The sequence below is a fragment of the Pleurodeles waltl genome, chromosome 6 (genome assembly GCF_031143425.1).
Source record: "Pleurodeles waltl isolate 20211129_DDA chromosome 6, aPleWal1.hap1.20221129, whole genome shotgun sequence".
Lineage (NCBI taxonomy): Eukaryota > Metazoa > Chordata > Amphibia > Caudata > Salamandridae > Pleurodeles > Pleurodeles waltl.
Genome location: NC_090445.1, coordinates 1,545,860,038 through 1,545,880,746, shown reverse-complemented (window position 1 = coordinate 1,545,880,746; position 20,709 = coordinate 1,545,860,038). Strand labels below are relative to the sequence as shown.

At 44.9% G+C, this 20,709-nt stretch overlaps 1 protein-coding gene across 14 annotated transcripts in view; it reads right to left on the bottom strand.

Annotated features, from left to right (window-relative positions):
• KIF1B (kinesin family member 1B) overlaps positions 1–20,709 on the bottom strand; it is a 1,289,105-nt gene that overhangs the window by 167,435 nt on the left and 1,100,961 nt on the right. For all 14 annotated transcript variants that reach the window (XM_069241187.1, XM_069241189.1, XM_069241193.1 and 11 more), the window contains 4 exons: positions 18,125–18,258; positions 17,681–17,742; positions 17,256–17,401; positions 16,920–17,159 (listed from right to left, as the gene is read on the bottom strand). In XM_069241187.1, the coding sequence (XP_069097288.1) occupies positions 16,920–17,159; positions 17,256–17,401; positions 17,681–17,742; positions 18,125–18,258 (582 nt within the window). The remainder of the gene's footprint in view (positions 1–16,919; positions 17,160–17,255; positions 17,402–17,680; positions 17,743–18,124; positions 18,259–20,709) is intronic.

Below are 20,709 nucleotides of genomic sequence, written 5' to 3'. Positions count from 1 at the left end.
GACTCATACCACATACGGTAGAAAAAGGAATGCCATATTTAGTTCTTCCATTCTCCTATGAAGGTTCCGCTTGGGCTTATTTTGTCATTTTCAATAATGCATATCAAAGTAAAATTAAACAACCTGTCAGTTCACATAGTGTTGGTTCAGATTTCAGTCATAGTTTATTGATAAAGGGAATGGTAGCTATGGCTAAAATCATGGAAAAAAGTGAAGCTTCCATAGATGAAAGAAAAGCATATACCAATTGGAACATAACTGATTACATTTCCAGCCTCAATGATAAGATTGAGCAAGGAAAATCTCCTCCGATACGGGTCATACCCCAACAAGGAAATTTCTGTCTGCAAATAAATGGTAGAACTCCAAACACCGGACAAAGAGAAAGTTTATGTTCCCATACATATGTTTATTCAGCCCTGAATTCACCGCCGTTAGTACCATCTCAAGGTACATACTTCGTTTGCCACGATAGGGCTTATACATGGTTGCCAGCTGATTTCTCTGGTACTTGTTATATAGCCTTTCTTCTTCCCCCTACATACACCGCTCCTGCGAACCATCATAAAAATAGATATGGCAGAGGGATTGTGGATTCGAAAGACACAGCAGGACAAGAGGGAGGAGATTTCCTCAAAGGATTTCTTCCCTTCTGGGGTCCAATGGCCAACAGCAGAAATATAAGGCAATTGGTTCGTGTCGTAGAAACCACCATAGACATCACTGTAGGAGCTTTAAGTAACATTACAGCTGAACTACAGGCTGATCGTCTTATGACCTTGCAGAAACGTGTTGCCTTAGACTTTGTTCTTGCGGACCGTGGTGGAGTATGCAAATTGATCGGATCAAGTTGCTGTATTTTCATACCTAATGACGCTCCGACAGTATACCAAGCTATCTCTAAGTTACACATAATCTCCGAGTCGATTCATCAGGACGAAGGAGATTGGTCCTTTTCAGAGTGGTTTTGGGGATTACTGTCCAAATGGGGTTGGAAGGTATTGACATTCTTTGGAGTAATTTTAGCTTTTATATTCTCTTGTTGTCTTTGTATGCACTGCGGTCCTGCCGTCTGCAACCTATGTGCTACTGCATGTATTCCCAAACCCAAGTCACAAAGAACAGAGAATATCAAAATGATGGTACAGCAACAGCTTGATGACCTCATGGCCATAGACATCGACTCAGATTAACATGAGTTTGTGTATCTTGCCTGAGTTCTGGCAAAAGGAGGGTCTGAGGAAATTCGATTTTTAATACGATCGTATCGACCCGCCATTTTGTGGCCCGCCGCCATTTTATGTTGCCTTCACTCAGGCAGCACAGCGAACGAAGTCCATTCTGCCTTTTCTGCTTATTCTGCAACATGGTGTTCAAAACAGCCTTCTGCCTCTATCTTTACAAGACTGGTATTAAGGTCTGACCGAGTACACTAATCCCTGTCTGGTTTTCTAATCCTTGTTTCAACTATCTGTAGGCTCACACTATTCTCCGCCGATCTTATCTTATCGTCTGGCCTTCGCTGTCCTTTGCTAGTATTCTCTCATTTCACAACTGTCCTCCAAACGCACACAAACTTATCGCACCACATGCAACTTTGTTGTGGATCGGTTAATGAATTAGTTCAAGGGAGGGGTGACAAACACAGCTGGAGGGGAGGCAGCCTTAAGTCACTTGATACTTTGTTCTGTCTTGTTTTCCGACATTTCTATTGACTCTGTTCTATCTTTACATCATTCTTACTGGCTCCTTTCTATGTGTTCTGGGAGTGTATGTAGTTAATGAATGTTTTTATACGGTATATAAGATTGTGCGCCACAAAGTAAAGTGGCAGTCTCCTGAGAACATACCTTGTGTACTTCTTGGACAACTGTACTAGCTGCAGCTAATAAAATCTGATCTTTTACGCCTGACAGAGTGTCCCGTGTCTCTGTTAGTTGAGGCAGGTGAATCCAAGGAGATTTTAGGCGTACCCTGCGCCGCCAGGCCCAAAAGGTTCTGGTTCTTCAAGGTAAGTGAAGGCTAGGTTTGAAGGTAAGTAAAACACTTACAAGTCTCAAAGTTGGGGTATAGGTAGCCCACTGTTGGGGGTTCAAGGCAACCCCAAAGTTACCACACCAGCAGCTCAGGGCTGGTCAGGTGCAGAGGTCAAAGAGGTGCCCAAAACACATAGGCTTCAATGGAGAATAGGGGTGCCCGGTTCCAGTCTGCCAGCAGGTAAGTACCCGCGTCCTCGGGGGCAGACCAGGGGGGTTTTATAGGGCACCGGGCAAAACACAAGAAGGCACAGAAAGTACATCCTCAGTGGCACATGGGTGGTCGGGTGCAGTGTGCAAACAGGCGTCGGGTTTTAGATATGAAGTAATGGAGGGACCCGGGGGGTCACTTCAACGATGCAGGCAGGCACAGGGGGGGGGCTCCTTGGGGTAGCCACCACCTGGGCTAGGCAGAGGGTCGATTCTGCCCTGGAGTTCGGTTCCTTCAGGTCCTGGGGGCTGCAGGTGCAGTATTGGTTCCAGGCGTCGGGTCCCTTGTTACAGGTAGTCGTGGTCAGGGGGAGCCTCTGGATTCTCTCTGCAGGTGTCGCTGTGGGGGTTCAGGGGGGTCGTCTCTGGTTACTCATGGGCTCGCAGTCGCCGGGGAGTCCTCCCTGAGGTGTTGGTTTTCTGCAGGTCGAGCCGGGGGTGTCGGGTGCAGAGTGGAAAGTCTCATGCTTCCGGCGGGAAACGTGAAGTGTTTAAAGTTGCTTCTTTGTTGCAAAGAAGTTGCAGGTTTTTGAACAGAGCCGCTGTTCACTGGAGTTTCTCGGTCCTTGGGTGCAGGGCAGTCCTCTGAGGCTTCAGAGGTCGCTGGTCCCTGTTGGATGCGTCGCTGTTGCAGTTTTCTTCTCTGCAGGGCTTCAGGTCAGCAGTCCTACTTCTTGTTAAGGTTGCAGAAATCTAGTTTCCTAGGTTCTGGGGAGCCCCTAAATACTGAATTTAGGGGTATGTTTGGGCTGCGAGGGCAGTAGCCAATGGCTACTGTCCTTGAGGGTGGCTACACCCTCTTTGTGCCTCCTCCCTGAAGGGAGGGGGGCACATCCCTATTCCTATTGGGGGGATCCTCCAAAATTAAGATGGAGGATTTCTAAAGGCAGAGTCACCTAAGCTCAGGACACCTTAGGGGCTGTCCTGACTGGTGGGTGACTCCTCCTTGTTAGTCTCATTATCTCCCCTGGACTTGCCGCCAAAAGTGGGGACTCTGTCCAGGGGGTGGGCATCTCCACTAGCTGGAGTGCCCTGGGGCATTGTAACACGAAGCCTGAGCCTTTGAGGCTCACTGCTAGGTGTTACAGTTCCTGCAGGGGGGAGGTGTGAAGCACCTCCACCCAGAGCAGGCTTTTGTTTATGTCCTCAGAGAGCACAAAGGCCCTCACCACATGGGGTCAGAAACTCATCTCTCAGCAGCAGGCTGGCACAGACCAGTCAGTCCTGCACTGAACAAATGGGTAAAATACAGGGGGCATCTCTAAGATGCCCTCTGTGTGCATTTTTTAATAAATCCAACACTGGCATCAGTGTGGGTTGTTTATTCTCAGAAGTTTGATACCAAACTTCCCAGTATTCAGTGTAGCCATTATGGGGCTGTGGAGTTCGTTTTTGACAAACTCCCAGACCATATACTTAATATGGCCACCCACCGCTGTATTTACAATGTCTAAGAATAGACTTAGACACTGTAGGGGCATATTGCTCATGCAGCTATGCCCTCACCTGTGGTATAGTGCACCCTGCCTTAGGGCTGTAAGGCGTGCTAGAGGGTTGACTTACCTATGCCCCAGGCAGTATTTTGTGTGCATGGCATCCTGAGGGGGATGCCATGTCGACTTTGCCTTTTTCTCCCCACCAACACACACAATCTGCAATGGCAGTGTGCATGTGTTAGGTGAGGGGTCCCTTAGGGTGGAACAACATATGCTGCAGCCCTTAGGGACCTTCCCTGGTCACAGGGACCTTGGTACCACTGGTACCTTTTACAAGGGACTTATCTGTGTGCCAGGGATGTGACAATTGTGGAAACAATGGTACATTTTAGGTGAAAGAACACTGGTGCTGGGGCCTGGTTAGAAGGGTCCCAGCACACTTCTCAGTCAAGTCAGCATCAGTATCAGGCAAAAAGTGGGGGGTAACTGCAACAGGGAGCCATTTCCTTACAAAAGGCTTTCCATCTTGCAAGGAGATCCAACATGTTGATGTGGAGTCCGGCTTCTGCTCAAGACCAGATTCCTCTGATCTCCACCTCTCCCAGATGGCCACCACATCCCAGGAGTGACATCTGTCACTACTGTCAGATCTCGTTGAGAAAGGGAGATGGATCTGCCTTTGGTCCAATCGCAGTTCTCTAACCACAACTGCAGATCTTTTGCAGTTCCCTCCCAGATATGGACCAAGTCAGAGAGATTCCCCAGATGCAGCATCCACTGGAACTTCAGGTCCCACTGCAGAGCCCGAATATGCCATCTGGCATGTGTCAACAGCAGGATGAAAGAGGCCATGAGACCCAGCAGCCTCAGAGTCATTCTCACCAAAATCCAGGATATGGACTGGGTAAAAACACCAGTATCATAGCCTGAATATCCTGTACTCGCCGTTCGGGAGGATAAGACTGGAACTGCACTGCATCCAAAACGGCCCTGATGAAAGGGAGCGTCTGAGAATGAGTCAGGTGCGAGTTCAGCACATTTATAGTGAACCCCAGCAAATGCAGGAGGTCTGCTGTAGTCTGGAGGTGGGAGGCAACAGCCTGGGGCAAGCTCGCCTCCAACAGCCAGTCATCAAGATAGGGGAAGACCAACACTCCTGATCTCCACAGATGAGTTGCAACCACCGCCATCATCTTGTTGAACACCCGAGGGTGCTGGTAAGGCCAAAGGGGAGCACTGTGATCTGAAAGTGATTGTGGCCTATCATGAACTGCAAGTGACGTTTGTGGGCAAGCAGGAAGGGGATGTAAAAATAAGCGTCCTGCAAGTCCAACGTTACCATCCTGTCTCCTTGGTCCAGGGCACACAAGACCTGAACCAGCATGAGCATCTTGAACTTCTTCTTGAGGAAAAGACTGAGCTCGTAGGTCTGGGATAGGGCGAAGACCATTGTCCTTTTTGGGGACCAGAAATTTGCAGGAATAATAACCACAGCCTACTTCTGGCACTGGAACCCTCTCTATGGCTTCCTTGGCCAATGGAGCCAGAACCTCCTTACAGAGAAGGGACAAATGATCCTTCATCCTCTGGTCGTAAGATGGTGGCATGGATGGAGGGGTAGTCTTGAAGAGGAGGGAGTAGCCTTTTTGGACTTTCTGCAAACCCATCTGTCTGAAGTGATGGATTGCCAGTGGGGCAGTGAATGGTGAATTCTACCACCAACTGATCCATGGTGGGGGAGAGACAGACTCAGAGGTTTTATAGGCTGGTGCGAGGTGGTGGGGACAACCGCTCGTTCCCTGACCCACGAGGTTGGCTGGTCCTGCACCCTCAGCCATGCAGAAGCTGGCCAACATACGCTGAACGGTGGCTGGAGGGGAACTGGCACAACTAGTAACCCCTTTCATTGGCACAAAAGGGGCAAAAGGCAGACTGGGGGAGTAGGAGTGGCTGCTACAAGTTCCAAAGTCCTGGCCGTAGCACAGGAATCCTTGAAGGCTTGAGCGCCGTATCTACCTGATCTCCAAAGAGGGGAGTGTCATCAAAGGGCAAGTCCATCAGAGAAGCTTGGACATGTTCCAAAAAGCCAGACATCCTCAGCCATGGCATCTCAGGGCCACTGCTGTAGAAACGGCTCTACCTTATGAGTTGGTTGTGTCCAGTCTTCGAAGGATCATGAGATTCACTGTGTCTCTCCTGTCGGCAACAGCCTGAAAGAGTACGGCCCTGGCCCCCTATGTAACCTGTGGTAGCACTTGTGCAGCCGTATCCCACAACGTGTGAAAATAACAGCCCAAAACGCATGCGGTATTCACAGACCACAATGAAAAGCTGGCAGAAGAAAACATCATCTTCCCTAATGAATCCAACCTTTTGGATTCCCGATCCGGGGGAACGGTAGGGAAAGTTCCCAGGAAGGGAGAAGTCTAGACAACCAAATCTCAGGGGTGGGGTGTTGCGTTAGGAAACTGGGGTCCTGAGGTGGAAGGCAATGGAGGCAGGCAATTGTTCTGTTCACTGGAGCCCCTGTGCTAGGTTTGGAACAGGTACCCAAGAAGGACGTTAGTGAGGGCATTACTGAAAGGGAGTAGGGGGTTCTGTGGTGGAAGCTCCCGGTTGCAGCACCTATGTCAAGAGATTAGCTTTTACAGACACCGGGGATAGCTGAAGGTCCAGGACCTTAGCCACCCTCCTCACCACTAATGCATAAGAAGCGCCCTCCTCCGTAACCACGGTAGGGGGAGAAAGCATGCTAATATCTGGAGATGTGTCCAGTCTTCTGGCTTCACCAAGTCCTCACAACAGTCTATTTCACCTTTGTATGGCTGACATTCTAAAACCGGTCTAAAAAAATCATGAAAATGTTACTAGACCTGCAAGTCTAGTGACATAAATAATCTATTCGACCTAACTGTAATGCTCTTGAACCATAAACTAGTTTCAAATGATGAAATCTGGGCAAATTTGTTAATTCACAGAGCCGCTATTTTCTTCATTATCACATATGATAGCACTTTTAAATGTGTTAGTGCAGCATGTCTGCTGTACAAAAATAGACTAAATGTGTTCTACATATATAATACAAATATAACCGCATATAGGATACACATGACCCCTAACTTGTCTCTTAGTCGGGGCCATTGGAATTATGCAATTGTCTGACTGTAGCGATTTTTGCATAATTATAAATTTGCTGCATTTGCTGCATAATCCATTATCTGAAGCATAATCTACAGATTTTTTATAAAAAAAGGTTATAGCTCAAACAGTTAAAAAGGTAATAAATATGTGACAACATGTTTTGCAGCGCAGTGAAAGACCCCTAGCAAAGCTGGACTGGTCACCTTTCTGTTGCTTATTGCTATATTTCAGTGTTAAATTCGTACTAATGAGGTGCAAACAATTCCCAGTTGTTTTACCAAGTTTAACAAGCATTTGCAATGCAATGGGTCTCACATTTGCTTGAATTACAGCTATTGGTGTTGTAAATTCATAACTGGACTTTTCTTGCCACATAAATTGGTCTTTTCCTGCCATATAATTCTAGTGGCCCTGCATATAATTAAAGCAATTCTATTTACCTTCTTCGAGTATCTGCAGCTAAAAAGTGAAAATGTTGCCATTTAGCATCCTCATTTAAATCTGCCACCTTAATTCCAATAAAATACTACTTTCACCACCCCGCCATCAGAGTTGCTGGCTGGCTAACACAATTACCAAAACAAGACAGCCACCGGGGAGAAATAAAATAAAAGGGTCACCCAAACATATCGAGAGTGTTCAAATACATAAGAATTCGAACATGTGTAAATGTACATTGCATGAGATGACGTAAACATTTAGTAGCATGGATTTTGCACATGCTCACTTTTTCCTACATGTAAAATATTAACCACAGTGGGTGAACATTTTTTCCTACGTCCGACAAAAATATATTTCTTGCACTGGAACGTCACTTTCCACCTTTGGAAGCAGCTTTACACAACGCTGCCTTAATATTCTGTGTGAGTAACTTACATTTATGGATGCAAATTAAACATTTATGAACGCTGAATTCGAACAAATGTACACATTGCGTTTCCTCTGTGAACTGAAATGTGTTGGAAAGACATTAAACACAAATCAGCCGAGATCGAATCTTCAAAAAGTATGCGTTTGCTTGTGTGACCTAAAAGGTTGTTTTGCACTGTTTTAAACGGGCGCGCATTTTTCCATGTATCTTGAGAACATTAGGAAACTGCTGGAAATCAAGATGCTGAAAGATCCTCAATTTCCATTGAAAGATACGATTGAAAAAAATGACAAACACAGGCGCGGGTGAAGAAATGCTTTCAAGCTAAAATAAATAACATCTATCAGCTCCTTCGCAGCTGTCTGCTTCCTAATCCTGCAGGATGCCTCTTCTCGTGGTAGGCTGGTCTAAATGTATATATTGAGCTAATCAAAGAATGTTGTGTTCATTTCGCAGCAGCGCGGACTACATTCGTGTAATAATAGATTAAAACCGTCCTTAGCGGTATTGTAGCCATGATCCTGAAGGTTTGATTCACCTTTTCAGAAGGCAGGATGAGTTGAGCTGTTCCGATGCAAGGATCCCACAGTTCTCCGTTGCGAGCAACCAACACACTGTTCGAAAAGCTGTAAGAAACGGCAGAACGCCAACACCACAGACACAAGGAGCCCGACCTTCATGATGGAACCTGGCCGCAAGTTGGCAAAATGATAAACGTACACAACTAAAAGTGCCTGTAGGCTAGAAGGGAGGTTTAGAGAGAGGGTGCTATTTTCAGGTGTACACTATCCTTTTGGATACGACGTGGTTACACAGGCGAGTGTCCATTAAAAGCAGATGACCTTCATCAGTAAAACGCTTGTGGCAGGGAAAACGCCCCTGACAATAACGATACAAATACAGTAAAAAGGTAGGAACGAAAACAATCTCACGAAACATTAGGAATTAATACCACAGTGTGTGTGAGAAGAATGGAACACGTACAATGTATGCAGGTACTAAGGACAAGTCTCTCAAATATGCTAAAAAAAGCATGTCATCTTTAGCTGCCACTGTGTTTAATGTTGACATATTTTTGATAACAAGATATTAAACGGTACATACCTAAACAAAAAAGAAATAGCACTTCGATACCGCCGCTCGAGTTGGGGCTGTTAGCACCATGTCCACAGAAAGGGCAAAGGGTAGAGACAAAAGAGGCAAGAAAAAAAACACTGCATGATCGCGCTATGCAAAATGCAGCGCAATCGCGCTGAAATTGAAAATGGAAAAACCGAGCGCGATTGCACTATGTAAACCCCAGCGCGATCGCGCTGCGTGGAAAATAAAAAGATAAAATAGTCCAGAAACCATGCTGAAAACATCAGCCTCGAATGGTTTCAGTAGTTTACCGGTGGTGTGTAGGTGGGCTAAACACCGGAAAAGGCATCACGTATGCATGCCTTTCACAAATGAAAGCAAGCGGATTTTAACCCCTTGTGTGCCTTGGACGAGGTGATCTGGTCCTCTGCACCGGTTCCCCAGTGCAGAGGACGAGACCACCTCGTCCTGCTATGGGCCCCCGGGGGGAGCGCTACACCCCTCCCCAGGGCAGGGATGGAAGGGGAATCGCTTCCCCTTGCACCCCCGCCCCCCCTGAAACCCCTGTGGCGTCTGATGACGTCAGCGCGCTTTAGCGCGCTAACCTCATCAGACACCATTTTTTTTTTTTATATGTGGGGAGAGACCCCTTAGGCAAGGGTCGCTCCCCTGGGGGCAAAATTAATTCTAGGCCGTTTCTGCCCCCCTTGGGGGCAGATCAGCCTATTTCTATTAGGCTAATCTGCCCCCATGGGGGGCAAAAACCACTAGACACCAGGGATTTTTTTTGTCAGTTTCTCTTGAAGGGGGCGACCCCTTAGGCAAGGGTCGCTCTCCTGGGGGGAGCAAATTTGTTTTAGGCCATTTCTGCCCCCAAGGGGGGAAGTTCGGCCTATTGTAATTAGGCTGATCTGCCCCCGGGGAGGGGGGCAGAAACCTCTAGGCCCCAGGGATTTTTTTTGTTTTTGTTTTATTTTTTTATATGTGGGGAGCGACCCCTTAGGCAAGGGTCGCTCCCCTGGGGGCAAAATTATCTTTGGGCCATTTTTTATTAGGCCAATCTGCCCCCGGGGGGGGGGGGGGGGGGGCAGAAACCACTAGATATCAAGGATTTTTATTTTTTTGCAAAAATTTCACGCAATGGGAGAGACTTCTTAGGCAAGGGTCGTTCCGCTCGTCGGCAAATTTATTTTAGGCCATTTCTGCCCCGCCTATTTCTATTAGGCCGATCTGCCTCCAAGGGGGGGCAGAATCCACTAGGCACCAGGGATTTTTTTTTTGCGCCAATTTCACACAAGTGGAGCGACCCCTTAGGGGGCAAATTTATTTTAGGTCATTTCTGCTCCACTTGGGGGCAGATCGGCCTATTTCTATTAGGCCGATCTGCCTCCGGGGGGCAGAAACCACTTAGGCACCAGGGATGGGTGTGTGTGTGTTTTGTTTGGGGGGGCCAGCCCCTTGGGCAAGGGTCGCTCCCCATGGGGGCACATTACTGTTGGCCATATCTGCCCCCCAGGGAAGATTTTTTTTTTCAAAATAAGAGTGTGGGAGTATGGCCATATCCCCACTGCAAATAAATGGGGCCAAAGTTGCCCTGCCCATCAGTGGGCAGATGGGGCAATTACCCCCGATCCACACCCCGGGGGCAGGAAGTCTACTAAATGCCAGGGAATAAAAAAAAAAAAAAGTGGGGTGGTGGCTACCAACCAGTATGGGCATGGTTATGCCCCCACCCCAACAGAAGGGGGTAACAGTCTTTCAGCTTTCCCCCGCACACTAAAACATCTTATCCCACGGCAAGCAAGTGGACATTTGATTATTTGGGGTTTTGGTTTTACATTTGGGCCATTAGAGCTTGGCTAACTCTCAAAATCGTCCCACTTGGAATGGTGAGGGCTGCACTTTTTGGACTTTGGGATGCGCCATGTAGAAAAATCCACAAGACCTAGACACATCTGAAAACTAAACATCTGGGTGAGTCCAGGGTGGTGTGCTTCAAATGCACCCCGCACCATTTTCTTACCCACAATTCCCTGAAAACCTCCAACTTTGCTGGAAATCACACATTTTTCCTACATTTCTGTGATGGAACCTACCGGAATCTGCAGGAATCCACAAAATTCCTACCACCCAGCATTGTCTCATCTATACTGATAGAAATTCTGCCCCACTTGTCAGGCAGTTTTTTTCCAAACTGCCCTTTTGGACCTGCTTTGATTCCCCCTCAATTTTGACATGTTTTGGGCTCTTCCCTGTCACAGGCACTTGGCCCACCTACACAAGTGAGGTATCATTTTTACCGGGAGACTGAGGGGAACGTTGGGTGGTAGGAAATTTGTCCCAGTGGGGTGATCCCACACAAAAATGTGGGAAAAATGTGATTTTTTTTAAGCTAAATTTGAGGTTTGCTGAGGATTCTGGGTAAGAAAACACTGGGGTATCCACGTAAGTCACACCTCCCTGGACTCCCTCGGGTGTCTAGTTTTCAGAAATGTCTGGGTTTGGTAGGTTTCCCTGTATGGCTGCTGATCCTAGGACCAAAAACGCAGGTGCCCCCGCAAAAACAGGTAGTTTTGTATTTGATAATTTTGATATGTCCAGATAGTGTTTTGGGGCATTTCCTTTTGTGGGCACTGGGCCTACCCACACAAGTGAGGTACCATTCTTATTGGAAGACTTGGGGGAACACTGGGTGGAAGGAAATTTGTGGATCCTCTCAGATTCCCGAACTGTCACCGAAATGTGATGAAAAAGTGTTTTTTTGGCCATATTTTGATGTTTGCAAAGGATTCTGGGTAACAGAACCTGGTGAGAGCCCCACAAGTCACCCCATCTTGGATTCCCCTAGGTGTCTAGTTTTAAAAAATGTGCAGGTTTGGTAGGTTTCCCTAGGTGCCGGCTGAGCTGGAGGCCAAAATGTACAGCAAGGCACTTTGCAAAAAAACACCTCTGTTTTCTGTAGAAAAATGTGATGTGTCCTCGTTGTGTTTTAGAGCATTTTCTGTCGCGGGCACTATGCCTACCCACACAAGTGAGGTACCATTTTTATCGGGAGACTTGGGGGAACGCTGGGTGGAAGGAAATTTGTGGCTCCTCTCAGATTCCAGAACTCTCTGTCACCGAAATTTGAGGAAAAAGTGTTTTTTTTGGCCAAATTTTGAGGTTTGCAAAGGATTCTGGGTAACAGAACCTGGTGAGATCCCCACAAGGCACCCCGTCCTGGATTCCCCTGGGTCTCTAGTTTTCAAAAATGCACAGGTTTGGTAGGTTTCCCTAGGTGCCGGCTGAGCTAGAGGCCAAAAGCCACAGGTATGGCACTTTGCAAAAAAAACCTCTGTTTTCTGTGGAAAAATGTGATGTGTCCATGTTGTGTTTTAGGGCATTTCCTGTCGTGGGCACTAGGCCTACCCACACAAGTAAGGTACCAATTTTATCGGGAGACTTGGGAGACCATAGAATAGCACAACAAGTGTTATTGCCCCTTGTCTTTCTCTACATTTTTTCTTTCCAAATATAAGAGAGTGTGTAAAAAAAGACGTCTATTTGAGAAATGCCCTGTAATTCACATGCTAGTATGGGCACCCCAGAATTCAGAGATGTGCAAATAACCACTGCTCCTCAACACCTTATCCTGTGCCTATTTTGGAAATACAAAGGTTTTCTTGATACCTATTTTTGACTCTTTATATTTTAGCAAATTAATTGCTGTATACCCGGAATAGAATGAAAACCCGATGCAAGGTGCAGCTCATTTATTGGCTCTGGGTACCTAGGGTTCTTGATGAACCTACAAGCCCTATATATTCCCGCAACCAGAAGAGTCCAGCGGATGTAACAGTATATTGCTTTCAAGCATCTGACATTGCAGGAAAATGTTATAGAGTAAAACGTAGAGAAAAATGGCTGTTGTTTTCACCTCAATTTCAATATGTTTTTATTTCAGTTGTTATTTTCTACAGGAAACCCTTGTAGGATCTACACAAATTACCCATTTCTGAATTCAGAATTTTGTATACTTTTCAGAAATGTTTAGGTTTCTGGGATCCAGCATTGGTTTCACACCCATTTCTGTCACTGACTGGAAGGAGGCTGAAAGCACAAAAAAATCATAAAAATGGGGTGCGTCCCAGTAAAATGCCAAAAGTGTGTTGAAAAATTGGGTTTTCTGACTCAAATCTGCCTGTTCCTGAAAGCTGGGAAGCTGGTGATTTTAGCACGGCAAATCCTTTGTTGATGCCATTTTCAGGGAAAACACCAAAAGCCTTCTTCTGCAGCCCTTTTTTCACATTTAAAAAAAAAAAAAAAAAACGAAATTTTCACTGTTCTTTTGACTCATTTCTTGGCCTTCTTCAGGGGAACCCACAAAGTCTGGGTATCTCTAGAATCCCTAGGATGTTGGGAAAAAAGGACACAAATTTGGCGTGGGTAGCTTATGTGGACAAAAAGTTATGAGGGCCTAAGTGAGAACTATTACAAATAGGCAAAAAAAGGCCTGGCACAGGAGGGGGAAAAGGCCTGGCAGCAAAGGGGTTAAAAGGCAAACCCACAAACCAATGAAAGTGACTGACATGACATGGGCGTGGTTAGAAGCACAAAGAGAGATTACAGCATGGGACCGACCACTTTGCGCTCACCATAAAAATGTCAAAGTAATGAAGTATTATTACTGCAAAATGTGCCACATTATGACAAATAATTTGCCTTTTTTGACACATAATTTACTCAACCCTACCACATATTTTGGACCTCTACTGCTGCATAATTCCAGTGGCCCTGATCTTAGTTCATTAACAACATTGCCATTAGGGTGAAGCAAGACTGTTTCTCTAATCATGGTTCAAAACTATCACTTTTAATGAATATATAACTAAAGCATGTAGTGGTTGCATACTGCTATTTCCAATCAGCACATTTTACAATTAAATAGCCAAAAGAATTCCAGGTTACATGCGGTTTTGCTAATAAAACTATATAGTGTACAAACAGTAAATTTTGGAAATCGAGAATCGGCAAATATTTGTCATTTGGACATCACCAAGTAAAGTGATTTTTTTGGTGCCATTTAAAGCTTTATATCACACTTCTGAATTACAAAAAGTGCATTTGTATTTCCTGATAAATTTTGAAATATTTGCACTACTTACTTACAAGCTATTTAAAAGTGTGTTAGATTAAAAACTGACATCCTAACAGCCTTTTGTTTCACAATGATTGTCAGAAAGCTCACTTAAAACAAATCATCTAGTTGCAGCAAGAGGAAAAAAAGTAAACACCATTGAACAGACAAGAAAATGTCAAGATAAAACAAGATTTAAAGGCATCTTTATTGCTCATTCATTTCTGAATTAACAGAACACCTTTCCAGCTCAAGTTCACTAGCCAGAAAAGACCAGTATGTCCTAAAAATAGCTCGACCTGATAAAATCTCACTCGCCATAGCGAGTGGCTGAGTAGATTTTTCGAGGCTTGAAAAGGGTCCAGCGACCCCTAACATTCTTCCCGAGGGCCTAGCCCAGTGAAATACGGATCAGGATCCGAAAGAGGAGTTAAAGCTCCTGCTGGTGTCGGGGCATCTGGCTCTTTTTTTGGGAATCAGGGATAACAATTGGGGTGTACGGTCAGTGGGAGCCTGTGCATCTGAACTGGAACCGACATCAGGGAAGGTCGAGGTGGTACGACTGCCACCGGTCTGGGTCCCTGGGAGCCCATCAGCACTGAGGCTGAAGCCGCTGGTGTGTAACCCAATGGGCCTCCTCTGACTGCCATGGAGCCTGAGGCGCTCAAGCAGGGTCTAAAACTCTTTGATTTGGGCATGGGGTCGCTTTGGCTTCCAAAAATTTGGAAAGGCATGGAGGTTGCCCAGGCGCAGGTTCTGAAGAATGAGCCCTAGAATGACAGCGCTTCATTGTCGCGTCATCTGACGGATGAGTAGAAGTTGAAGAGTGCATGGAGTTCCTACTTTCTTTCTTATGCTTTGACTTACCCGATCGCCCTGAGGACTTTGAGCGGGACAACGATGACTCCAGACTCCGGTCCTGGGACCTTCCTCTTGAACATGACAAAGACCTCGACCTGCGCAGTCTCGTGCCTGGCAGCCATTAGCTTTAGGGACCGCTCCCTCAAAGACTTCAGATGCGTGGCCCAGAACTAAGAGGAAATCTTTGGGTCATGCTCCAAACATCATAAGCACATAAGGTGCGGATCCGCCACAACATCACACGATGACAAGAACATGTCTTCCTTGAAGCCATCCCTTGACACACCAGGAGAAATTCTTGAAAAAGAATTCAACAAAGGTGAAAAAAAATTCAAAAAGTGACTGAGGGGTAGCTCTCTTAGGATCAGTGCTGGCTGGGGCGAAAAGAGAAGAACTGACGGCACAGCTGGGTGGTGCCTTTTTAGGAACCACAACTATTTCTGGCAGGTAGACAACAACGGACGCGGAGCACGGAGAGAATTCAAAGATAAGGAATCTGCAGCTAGAAGTATCAATCTGATATTTCTTCATTAGACATTTTCAAGACTAATGGTGGTACAACAGCATGTATAAATATATATATATATATATATATATACACACACAAGCAAATAGGGGCACTGTCAGGACAATCAGCATGTCTATGAATAAAACCCTACTAAACACCACAAAACCAGACAAAGCCATAGCAGCGTAATCATACAGGGGTGGGTGCGGGTAGAGCAATGGGAACCAGGACTACTGAGAGGCAAACCACAAGGGTTGGGGTGGATTGTGTAGCAAACAAAATAAAAGAGATGGGAGTGACACAAGTATTGAAATATACAGACATCTGTTTTCAGAAGTTAGCACAACAGGGCAATTCCATAATACAGGAGTCAGACATGACTACTAGTAATACTGCAATACAACAACAAACCCAGTCACTTCAGGGCATTCACAAAGGTATGTAATTCAGTACAGAGCCTAAAGAGGTCAAACTAACAGCTCATCATGACGAGAAAAAAGATCACAGTCAACTGGTATTTGTCACTCAGTATCTAGTGCCTAGTGCCCAAAGAGAAAATTATCCTCATAAAGGGTTGCAGTAAAAAAAATGGGACTAAGGTGTAAAGGGGTAGCAAAAGAGGGTGTCACAGGGGAAGGAGGACTCCTAGCACTGGATATATAGACTATACCCCAAGCTCAGTAATGTTACATTTGGCATAGAGGCAGATGGTCAGGCTCTTCATATCACCTAGGAAGTTTCCCCATACCTTTTCAAACACGTCCAGCTTATCGTTCAGTTTATAGATGGTGTGTTCATGAAGGCCTACTTCATGGAGTGGTGGGAGGCATTGACACTGGGGATGGTGGCCAAGCACCAATGCCAAAGAATACCCAATACCTAAATCAGGAATGTCAGATATTTGTAGAAAGGTCAGTTGTGCCTTGAGAGTTAGGGTAACAGAACTATCAAGGCGCAGATGTCACCAAACCGCAGTCCAAGCCTGAGCAGCTTCAGAAGACATGGCACACATTTAATTTGTCCTCCTGGCAGTACCAGCAATGATCATGAGGAAGCAACAGCGCTTGTTTTAACTTCCAAGGTATCCAATACCAATCGTTTAAAATCAGGAATTTCAGTCTGGACACTCGAAGGACTTTGTCCTGGTCCAGGAGCAGGGTTGACCAATCCTGCAGCATGTATTCCTTATTCACAAGAATCTGGTCATAACAAGAGGGGGGTTCCCAAATATAGGGCTTTAATGAGTACTCCCTAGAGCCCCCCTGAGCCTACCTTACCCCCAAACAACTGCCAGTTCTTGAGTCATTTGTAAAACCATCCATAGGGAAGCCATTAGTGTAAAAAAACGACTGAGTACCAGTAAGAACACTAAAAAGCATCCTGTTACATATGCTCAATTCCTAACTTGCAATCCTGAGCACTTATAAAAGCCCCATGGAGTTCACAAGGTATCTGTTCATCAACAGTAAATCTTTTCGTTTCACATGCCAAGTATGGGCAAGAGCGTGGAAAGCATCAGTATATCACGTTACCTCCTTCAGCACACCACAGGAGACTTCAGAATGTAGCATGGTGTATGCCTATCTTGCTGAATGCCCTTCTTTGTACAGTGCATACAAGGTGCAGACTACAGGTTCATATCCAGGCCCTAACCTCTTACCTTGGTAGCTAGCTCCTTCTCACGGTCGACAAGGCTCTCTATATCGGTGGAGTCATAGCCACTGCTCTCACTAGGGGTGATGGCACTCTCGAAGGTGGTGCTGGAGATCTGGGAGGAGATGCTGGTGGAGGTGCTGAGGGTACCGCTGCTGAGGCTAGGAGATATAGACTCACTTAGAGACTTTGGGAGGCTGTCGCCAAGCTTCTCACGCAGCAGCAGTAGATGTCTTGTCTTCTCCACCTAAGAGAGAACAATACGGGCATCAATGCCGTGCTTTGGGATCACCTTAAAGGATGCCCTTTCTTTCCACAACCTCCCTTATGATTGGCTGCTCACCTCATGCAGCAGTTCCAGCTTCTCCAGCTCCCACTGGTGCTCCAAGATCAGACTGTCACCACGGGGCCGCCATCCTGCCAAATTCTCCTCTCCCCGCACGTATGCCACTGACGTGTCCAGGATCTTTCGTCTCCTCCTTTGCATTCCTAGACCAAAGGGAAAGAGTAGTGTTACATCCAATGGACAAGTTTGAAAATATATATATATATATATTTGTTTTAGGTGTGTATTTTATATGCAGTCAGTTATGGCAGTATATGCTAAGGAACATGGTCTATATGTGCATGTTGTGTGATGAATGAATGTTAGCATGATGGAAAATATGCTGTTTATGGGATTCATGGATGTGGGAATAGTGGGTTGTGTAACATGGCTATACAGCTCCAGTTTTTTCCTAGCCAGGTGTCTGTACACCAGTCACTTACCAGGGCTTCCTGTATCTGCCATCTTGCACAGGCTTAGTTCATAGATTCCAGTTACTCTGTTCCTGAGAAATACAAAAGACCTTAGCACCTAAATGTGGGATAATATGAAAAGTTCACAAATTTCACCCCGCCTCCCACCATGATTAACAAATTATCATCCATATGAACCTGCATTTTTCACAGGAGTGTAGCTACCCTCATTTCTACCCATGCTCTCTTACTGCTCAAGTGTTCTATCTCTCTTTCACTGATAACCAAATGCATTTCTCCTTCTTCACCATCCAAAGAAATGCATGAGAAGCACACAATTTGATACAAGCTCCGCTCTTCCAAAAGAGAATCAGACTTAACAAAATTCTAAACCTGACCTCCTGTTGTAAAATGAAGGAGAAAGCAGCATCCATCCCTATGTAGACAAATCCCATCTCAACTTGGTTCACTTACGAATCAGGAGACTTGGAGTAGCCACTGCCGAACAGACTGCGTAAAGAGCGAGGTGGCGAAATCTTGGCATCCCGGGAATAGAAGAGCATGCAGATATCCTTGGTAACCACAGCTGGTTGAATACAGTGGTCAAGCTAGAGGGAAACGGAAGAGATTATTGGTCGAAATGTCTGTAATACAAGAACAATACTGGAAGTGATCAGGCAGAAACAAGCAAAAAAAAGTACAATGACAGGCAAGTAACAGGCAGGAGCCCAGGGGAGGCTGGATTATAGTCATTCCCTTATCAATGCAGAACGCATACTAACAGAACACTCCTGCGTGCTGCTTTACTCTGTGCACAGCTGTCCTTCAATAAGATTGTTTCTAAACTTTTGTTTAATAAAGGTTAATCTTGAACACTTAATGGTGATGCTTTCACATTGGAATTTTTTTTATCATCTCTGAATTTCATGCCTTCAAACTGGGCTTGAACTTAATTGCTTCATATAAATTTTTTTTAAATACCTCGATGCATTTTTAGTACATTTTTCTCTTCATTAGGAGGTTAACATTTAGTATAAGTGAACCTTAATTTAAGAAACATATACACTTTTAGGGAGTTGAAAAAACAATTGTTTATCTCCCAACGACAGGAAGTGAACTGCAAGGGAATACCGTATTGCATTATTGAACTGCAAGCCAATCTCAAGGAATGAGCAAAGAGTTAGGTAAAAAGAGAAACAAGGGGTGAGTTTCAAGTAAACTGTTATGGCGACAAGTCTCTTTCTACTAAAGTGTCTGAGTCTATATAGGGATGGTTTCAAATGAATGTAACAACCTCTAAATCTCTGAAATGTTGCTTTATACCCAGTAGAATGAGCTCTGGGCATTTCAAGGAGGAACTGCAGTGAAAACGTCAAAAGCAGTTTACTAAGCGTTACTATGACTTATTAATTTCTCTTGTCTTATCTTTAGGTGTGTGATATTTAGAAACTCCTTTAGCATGCAAAGAAATCTTAAGTTTCATTGAGGCAGAAATCCAGATCCTTGCTCTTGGCGGCCAGCTGATGGCACTGCATATGAAACGACATCTTTCTAGAACAATTGCTGTGTGACTGAGTTATTGCTTCAAATGACGAAGCCATTAGCTTCGGCAATACTATATTTAATTCCCAAGGTGGCACAGGGAGCCTGAATTAAAAAATAATCTTTTGGAGACATTCAAGAAAATTTGTAATCACTGGCAGAAACAAATGATGCGTTAAAAGGGCTTCTGTGGTATGTAATGCTCAGACAAAAGATTTGCCTAAATATTAAAGAGAAATGCAGGACAGTTTCTTCTAGGCACATTCTCAGGTACATCTGCTTCTCTAATCACCATATCAAAGGCCTCTTTGTCTTGAAGATGTATTCTATTCTTCTAGAAGGATGCTCACCGTCCATAGAGCTTAGGGGCAGGATTAGTTATTTATATAATACACTCTCTGACGAGAGGCAGTTACCCTTATTGGAAGAACAATGTGATTGAATATGTTGCCCACTATTCTGGTTATCAAATCTAGCCAGCATTGCAGTCTCAACTGAGATTCTTGGAATAAGTGACGGTGATCTGGTTTCCATCGCTGCAAGTTCGGTCAGGAGCAATCAGAATCATCATTTTGAGAATAACTGATATTAGTGGAAAGACTGCCACATATTATGCTGACTAGATTATACATAGGGCACTTCCACATAAAGTTTGGAAAGTGAAGGTTAAGTCTAGCTATTTCAAACATTTTATAGTTGTAAATAATTCCTTGTTTAGCTTTCTGTATCCAGCAGAGTCATTTAAGACACATTCTTAGGGGAAACAAATCTCCAGTTTAAGATCATCAGTGCCTTCCTCTACAAAGTTCATGTTTTTGTTCCACCTTGGTTGTTCAGGTTATACATGGTCATTGTGTTGTCCTTATGATCTAAAACAAAACTGACATGATGGATGGCAGTAAAATGTGAGGTAGACTGTTTTGGGTTTCAAGCGATTAGGTGGTAAAACTGTTTTATAAGTGTTTTATATGTGTTTGTTTTTCCAGATTGTCATTCATGGACACCATAGCCTCGAAATGAAGCCTCTGTGATGATTATCGGAGTCTGAAGAGATCTTTGAAATGGGATCAATGTCTGCATGAATGTTCTCAGGTACCAATCTACAAATTACTGTTTTGCTACTAGGACAGAGTTATTTTGTAACTTCCTGTCTCCTGATTTCTGGCATCCCTGCTCCTACAGACTCTCTTGCATTAACCTCACAAGGAGTCTAAAATGCCACACCATCAGCTGAATCCAAGCCATATTTGTAGGAGGTGTCCAGACTGTCAGCCACCAGATCGGAGAAACGTTTCTGTGATCCAGTTTATCAAACTCTCACCTATTCGTAAAAGGCCTGGACATACAGTCCAAGAAGGTAAATGCCGTTGTCAGTATGCCAGGCTAAGCTACATGAAACAAAATGCTTTTGCCCCATGGTGTCAAGTCATTTGGACTAGACCAGCAATGGAGAAGCATTAGGAATCATCTTTGCATAAGTTGTATGAATCAGCAAATCACCAAGTTTTCCAAAGAAG